Raw genomic sequence first — 7,229 nt, 5'->3', positions numbered from 1 at the left:
CATCTTGTCCAGGAGTCCACCATCCTGTCATCAGCCCACCAAGCCAGGCTGGCTGCAGGTGCCCTGAGATCCAGCTCCATGAACCACACATGAACTGACAACACAGCCGTGTAAAGTTCTGGAGGAAGCAGATGTCTGCTTGGGCCTGGCTACATTGTTATTCTTTTACTGTGACCCAGTTAACACCCTATCACAGGATGTTCTCGGTTTTAAAGAAATGGGAAGAGCAGAAAGACCCTTCAGCCCCAGGAATAAGAGTCCCCATGGGTGTGTGTGTGTTAAGGGGGTCACCTGATGATCACATGGCAGGATGTGGACACTGCTTGTGGTATGAGGACTGGCATGGGGGACACAGCACATGGTGGCTGTCATGGATAACCACAAACGGGGAGTTGCTATTGGGGTCCCCTAGGAGTCTCTGGGCCTACAGGGGATGCTGCCATGGGAGTCTTAGAGGGTCTAGGGCAGTGTTTTTCATCCAATTTTATATTGTGAAACACTTGAACCTATAGCTAAAACTTCCATGCACACTTAAATTATGTTGACCAAAAAAGAATATACTTACCATGCTTTGGAACGTCTTTTGAAAATAATTTAATTAATGATCTTTAATAATTTTCACACAGACACCAGGTTGAAAATCACTGCTCTAGAGCACCTCCCTGGAGGGTGCAGGTTGTCCCCAGAAGGCTGCTCGCTTACTTGCAGAACAAGGGAGCTGAAGGCTCAGAGCAGCCAGTGTGAGTTCCCTCAGTTCAAAAAACACTGTCAAAGGCTGCTCAGTCCCGCCAACGTGTAGATGGCTTACCGCCACCCAGTTGGGAGAAGACTCAGGGATTGCCCAGGGCCACTCATCTCACTGTGCCTGAAGCCACAGCCCTCATGTCACCCTGTGTTGGGGGGCCTGGATGGTGCCCCACACGTGGAGGGATCTGCTGCAATAGAAAGAGGGTTGGCTCTGTACCCCTAGATCTCCATACACCTCAACTACACCCCGGTTACCCGACCTAGTCACTAACTGGTTTCTTGAGCTTCATCATCTGTGAATGGGTCACCGTGATAGGACTTCCCTAGAGCTCCGTGAGCTCAGGTTGTAACATCCTAGGGCGGGGAGGGCGGGGGCTCTCTGGGTGTGTGAGGGTGGGCGGTGCTGCGAGCCAGATGGGGCGCCTGAGGGTAGGGGCGGGCCGTGCGCGCAGGCGGCGCTGGCGGGTTGGGCTGGCACAGCGCTCAGATCTGCGACTGCGGCGGCGACAGCAGGTGGGTCGCAGTGGGTCCCACCAAGACGAGCTGGGACCAGTGTCTGGGGCCAGGGGAGGGACGGAACTGGCTCCTGCAGTGGCGGAGTGTGGGACGCGGCGAGGTGCGTGGGGTCTCGGCTTCAGGGTCCAGGGTGCCCCTTCATAACAGCCGCCACCCCCCCCCAGGCGCTGATCTGCCAGTATGGCGGTGGGGTGTCGGGGATAGGAGTGGGAGACCACCGCTGACTGATACCAGGTGGCCGCACGGGCCACGCCTGCCCCGTCCCAGACCTGTTCCGGGTCCTGCCAGCCTGGCACAACTCCAGGAAGCTTCGGGTTTCACATTGTTCTTGGATCCCAGACCACTGAGCCATACCCAGCTGCTCCCTAGGGCTGCCCCCTCCCCACTCTCAGGGCCACTCAGGCAACCCAATGGCGCTCCTCTCCGACCTCTTTGCTCCCTGGGAGGCAGACGGGACTTCCAGACATTCCTGATCCCATCCCATCCCTGCAGCGGACCCACGATTTGGGTGCCCAGGTCCCCACGGTGGGGACAGAGAGAGATTGGACAGTCCAGGAGAGATTGAGGGCTGCCCGGGACTGGGCTGCTCATTCCTCTCTGGCCCCAGCAGGTACGTGTAGCTGGCTTGGTGCTCTTCTCAGCTGCCTGCCATGGTCCGTGGGCTGCCCGGTGCTGCCAGCCTGGCACGCTTCTTCCAGAAACTGAACAGGCTGAAGCCGCTGGAGGAGTCCAGCATGGAGACGTCGCTGCGGCGCTGCCTGTCCACGCTGGACCTGACCCTGCTGGGTGTTGGTGGCATGGTGGGATCAGGCCTCTACGTGCTTACAGGTGCGGTGGCCAAGGATGTTGCTGGCCCTGCTGTGATCTTGTCCTATTGTGTGGCCGCTGTGGCCTCCCTCCTGGCAGCCCTTTGCTATGCAGAATTTGGGGCACGTGTGCCCCGCACAGGCTCTGCCTACCTGTTCACCTATGTGTCAATGGGTGAGCTGTGGGCCTTCCTCATCGGCTGGAACATTCTCCTCGAATATATTATTGGTGGCGCTGCTGTGGCCCGAGCCTGGAGTGGCTACCTAGATTCCATCTTTGGCCACAGAATCCGAAACTTCACCGTGACCCACGTGGGATCCTGGCAGGTGCCCTTGATGGGTAACTACCCAGACTTCCTGGCTGCCGGAATCCTCCTTCTGGCTGCTGCCTTTGTCTCCTGTGGAGCTCGGGTCTCCTCCTGGTTCAACCACACCTTCTCGACCATCAACCTGCTCACCATCCTCTTTATCGTCATCCTGGGCTTCATCCTGGCTGAGCCCCACAACTGGAGTGCAGAGGAGGGGGGCTTTGCACCCTTTGGCTTCTCTGGTGTCATGGCTGGCACTGCCTCGTGTTTCTTTGCCTTTGTGGGCTTTGACGTTATCACTGCCTCCAGTGAGGAGGCCCAGAACCCGAGGCGGGCTGTGCCCGTGGCCATTGCCATTGCACTTAGCTTGGCAGCAGGCGCCTACATTCTTGTCTCCACCGTGCTGACCCTCATCGTGCCCTGGCATAGCCTGGAGCCTGACTCCGCACTGGCCGATGCCTTCCACCGGCGGGGCTACAGCTGGGCTGGCTACATTGTGGCCGCAGGCTCCATTTGCGGTAAGGGCCCTTTTCGGGGAAGGGTGGCAAGGAACAAAACCGTTCAGGGAACACATTATCATCTGTGCCTTGATTTTTCTAGTTGTATAATGGGCCCAGGAAAGTGCTAATTATTAGAAACTCTCCACCCAGGCTTATTGGGAGGGACTTCCCCAAAAACTGTTCATAGAATGCTAGTTTTGGTCATGGGTTTCCCGAGGAGAGGGACTCAGCTCTCATCAGATTCCCCAAAGTGGGGCGGCACCTGTGGCTCACTGGGTAGGGCACTGGACCCATATACCTATGGTGGTGGGTTCAAACCCGGCCCCAGCCAAACTGCAACAAAAAAATAGCAGATTTCTATTCGGGAGGCTGAGGCAAGAGATCCGCTTAAGCCCAAGAGCTGGAGGTTGCTATGAGCTGTGACCCCATGGCACTCTACTCAGGGTGACAAAGTGAGACTCTGTCTCTAAATAAAAAATAGTTGGCCGTTGTGGTGAGCGCCTGTAGTCCCAGCTAGCTACTCAGGAGGCTGAGGCAAGAGAATCGCCTAAGCCCAGGAGTTGGAGGTTGCTGTGAGTTGTCTGACACTGTGACACTCTCCTGAGGGTGATAAAGTGAGACTCTGTCTCTACAGAAAAAAAAAAAAAAGATTCTCCAAAGGGCCTGTGGTCTAAACCGGAGTGTCCTATTCCTGGGGCAAGGGTCTGACAATACAGTACCCACCACACTGATGCCCACTCAGAGAGCCCACAAACTCACAAAGAGCCACCCATGTTCTGGCCCCAGCAGAGGCCGGTCCACCAGGCTGACCGTTGCCCTACCCTCTTCTACAGCCATGAACACTGTCCTGCTCAGCAGCCTCTTCTCCCTGCCACGCATCGTCTACGCCATGGCAGTCGACGGGCTCTTCTTCCAGGTGTTTGCCTACGTGCACCCCCGGACGCAGGTGCCTGTAATGGGCATCCTGGTGTTCGGGATCCTCATGGCCCTCCTGTCACTGCTGATGGATCTCGAAGCGCTGGTCCAGTTCCTATCTATTGGCACACTACTCGCCTACACCTTTGTGGCCGCCAGCATCATTGTGCTACGCTTCCAGAAGGCTTCTGCACCCAGCTCCCCAGGCCCGGCCAGCTCTGGCCCCCTGTCCAAGGAGCACAGCTCCGTCTCAGACCACATGCAGCTGGTGGGTGCAGAGCAGGCATCAGCCCCCGAGCCTGGACAGCTGCGACCTGCCCTGAGGCGCTACCTGGGTTTCCTGAGTGGGTACAGCCCTGGGAGGGTTGTGACTTGTGCACTCTGCATCCTGATGGCCTCAGCCACCACCCTGGACTCTGTGCTGATTTTTGGGGACTCGGGCCTCCCACACTGGGGTTACATCCTACTGCTCCTGCTCAGCAGTGCTGTGTTTCTGCTTAGCGTCCTCATCCTGGGGGCTTTCCAGCAACAGCCCCGGCAGGACACGTTTCAGGTACCTCCCCCAGAAGTGGATGTTCCCCTCGCCCCTTCCTCCTCTGTCACCAGGGAATGAACCAGGGCTCACGGGGCTGGGGAAGGCCGGCACAGCCATCCCCTACCCCTTTGGGCATGGCGAGTCTCTTCTGCACCCCAGCTAGCCCCACTCTGTCCCCTCAGATCCCCATGGTGCCCCTGCTCCCAGCCCTCAGCATCCTCCTCAACATCTGTCTCATGCTGAAGCTCAACTACCTGACCTGGGTGCGCTTCACTATCTGGCTGCTAATGGGTGAGTGGGGCCAGCTGGGCCCCGAGTGGGCTGGGAGGGGGGCAGGGAGGGCTGGGACCTGCCCCTCAGGCTCATCCCCTCACACCCTGCAGGACTCGCTGTGTATTTCGGCTATGGCATCTGGCACAGCAAGGAGAACCAGCGGGAGCCCCCAGGGCTGACCATCACACGCTATGTGGTATTCCCCAGTGGCAGCCTGGAGGAGACGGTGCAGGCCATACAGCCCTCTAGCCAGGCGCCACCCCCTGCGCCCAGCCACACGGAGTAGCCGGCCACCCTCACCTGTCCTGCCCTCTCCCACCTCCTCAGGAGCCCCTCTGTCCAGGGCAGCTTGGGTTTACCTGCTAAGTCTGGGGTCCCTAGGACGTTAGGACTTAGCCCAGGCACTGAGCTTCAGGTCTCCAGGAGGGAGCCTTGGCCAGCACTGGTGTACTGGCCTCTTAGCCCAGTGCCTTCCTGTTCCTGACTGATTCCAGTTCCCTGGAAGGTGAAGTCGGGCAGGTGGGGAGGCCCACAGCCCCAGGGATCTATAATAATAATGGCTCAGCCAGCCATATGGTCTGCTGCCGTGTCCACTGTGGCATTCTTTGTGGCACTGAGGTCTCATCTGCCCCCAGGAACTTGTCTCCAAGTGTGATTGTCCAAAGTCGTCAAGGCTCTGCAAAGGGGAGATGCCAGTGCTGAGACCACCCTGAATCAGGGACGTGGCCTGGCTTGGGTCCATGTGTCCCCCTGCCCCAGGCCAGTGCTTCTTGCCCAGCTCCCTGTCTAGCCCTACAAACACCAGGTAGGGAGGTGGAGGGGCTGTGACAGGAGAGGTCACCCCCTCCACCTGTCCTCCCTGGGAGATGATTCAGGAAGCAGATCTTGGGCCCCAAGAAGGCTGCCTTGAAATGGCAGTGGGGTTCCAGGTTCTCCTTAGTTTTCCTAGATTCCCAAAGAGGGTGGCAGGTGCCTGAGGCCTGCCCAGGGACGCAGATGCACCCCAGTACACAGGCACACCACACAGCCATGCCCATCCCCACATGGCCTGCACAGACCACCCTAGGGGTGCTGCCATGTGGAGTGAGGTGGCAGCTATTCCTAGGTTCATGCCCAGGCCTCAGCTCTCAGGCTGTCCCTCTCTGCCCTCTCTTAAAGGCTCCATGTGGTACATACAGTGCTCAGCTGTGTAGGGCCACACAAGTGCCTGCTCCAGCCCACCTGGTGGCTCTAGGGCCCCATCCTGAAGGATGGTGGGCAGGGCAGCTGCCGGCCAATCCTGCACCCCTCCACTGGTCTCCCGTGGCTGCGCCCTGTCCACCACAGATGCCTCCCCCTTCCGTCCTGTGTAAGGACGACACAGGACACTGTTGGCATTGCCAGCTTTACTCAATTTGTCCAGCCATGACATTAGCTTTCTCTAGACCCCAAGGACAACCAAGTCTATGGCACCCATTGTGGACAACCAGGCCTCATGGGCCATGCTGTCCCACCCTAGGCCTTCAGAGGCAGCAGGGACCCCAAGGGCTTTTCTGAGTCTCTGGTGTCAGATGATCCCCAACCCTGAGCCTCCCCAGCATGTCCTGATCACCAGGTACCTATGATTGAAAGCAGCCTCTCGCCTCTGAGGGTGGGAGACCCTGCCCCACTCTGGGACCAAGAGAGGGCCTAGATCCTGCTGCCTCTCCTGCTCCTCCCTACCTACGGGGAAAGTTCTCTTATCAGGCAGGATTCAGGGCCCCCGGGAGGATTCCAGGGGTAAAACCTGGGGCCAGCCTGCTGTGGGTCCTTTTTTTGGGACATTCCTTCCAGTCATCCCATGTTGCCTGCAGTCAGGGTCAGGACCTCCCTGTGCAGCTGCCCAGACAGGTTCCTAGATGTGACTTGGGCTGCAGTGAATGTCAGAAGTGCAACCCCCTACCCTCTTCACCCCCAGGCTCTCAGGATGCCCAGGGGAGCAGGTTCCAGGGGGTTGGGCTGGGGATCACCAGGGAGGGATACAGAAGGTCCTTACTGGCCCAGTCACCACCAATTCAGCCCCCTCCTGCCCATACCACCCCTCTATGGTCAGAGAGCTGCTACTAGAGAATGGCCAGAACCAACTAGCTGAACAGATGTGAGCCCAAGAGATGCTCATGCTTTTGCCTGGGTCCCTGGGGCCTGGATTCTCTACCCTCCCCACCCTCTTCCATGGATGACATCTGCCCTGGGCAGGACCCCTCCCCCAGGCCTTTTTCTGCCTATCCACAGGGCAGCTGGAAGGGTGAGGTCTCTACCTGGGAGTGGGGGTACAGGGAAGGGGAGGAGGGTCAGTGGTCACAGCTGCAAGCAGACCTCTGCTAGGAACACTGGGGACAGAGTCTGGGAGGGAGACTCCAGACACAGACACAGCAAGAGTCCCACTGGATGGCATCCTGCATGGGGGTCCCCAGCTCTCCCAGTCTCCATGGCTCATGTTTCCCTGCAGGGCTTCAAACAAAACCGGCTCCTGTGGCTCCCAGACAGTATCCCACCAGAGGTGGAGTCAGGAGGGACCCTGTGCTTGGGAGTTTGAGGGTGGCCTTCACCCTTACAACCCCTGGCCTAATCCTGGTGAAGTTCTACTTGAGATCCCCAAGGCAGTGCCCTC

At 58.5% G+C, this 7,229-nt stretch overlaps 2 protein-coding genes across 2 annotated transcripts in view; one reads left to right on the top strand and one right to left on the bottom strand.

Annotated features, from left to right (window-relative positions):
* Window positions 1–1,913: 1,913 nt before the first annotated feature.
* On the top strand, window positions 1,914–4,886 carry LOC100966947 (cationic amino acid transporter 4-like). The gene is made up of 4 exons (XM_012812674.1): window positions 1,914–2,895; window positions 3,711–4,345; window positions 4,510–4,618; window positions 4,711–4,886. The coding sequence occupies exons 1-4, from the start codon at window positions 1,914–1,916 to the stop codon at window positions 4,884–4,886; spliced, it is 1,902 nt and encodes a 633-aa protein (XP_012668128.1).
* A 382-nt stretch (window positions 4,887–5,268) lies between these two features.
* LOC105888186 (P2X purinoceptor 6) overlaps window positions 5,269–7,229 on the bottom strand; it is a 17,780-nt gene continuing 15,819 nt past the window's right edge. Inside the window, exons 7-8 of the mRNA XM_012812673.1 lie at window positions 5,822–5,944; window positions 5,269–5,276 (exon numbers count right to left, since the gene is read on the bottom strand). Of these exons, the coding sequence (XP_012668127.1) occupies window positions 5,269–5,276; window positions 5,822–5,944 (131 nt within the window). The remainder of the gene's footprint in view (window positions 5,277–5,821; window positions 5,945–7,229) is intronic.

Source organism: Otolemur garnettii, unplaced genomic scaffold, assembly GCF_000181295.1.
Source record: "Otolemur garnettii isolate 467f Iridium unplaced genomic scaffold, OtoGar3 scaffold00218, whole genome shotgun sequence".
Lineage (NCBI taxonomy): Eukaryota > Metazoa > Chordata > Mammalia > Primates > Galagidae > Otolemur > Otolemur garnettii.
This window is presented reverse-complemented; position numbering and strand designations above follow the sequence as displayed.

Bases quoted from the DNA above. Each gene is read 5' to 3' on its own strand.
- LOC100966947 (XM_012812674.1), top strand. From the start codon at position 1,914: ATGGTCCGTGGGCTGCCCGGTGCTGCCAGCCTGGCACGCTTCTTCCAG. The intron at 2,896-3,710 runs GTAAGGGCCCTT...CCTCTTCTACAG, and splicing joins GGCCGCAGGCTCCATTTGCG to CCATGAACACTGTCCTGCTC. The intron at 4,346-4,509 runs GTACCTCCCCCA...CTGTCCCCTCAG, and splicing joins CCCGGCAGGACACGTTTCAG to ATCCCCATGGTGCCCCTGCT.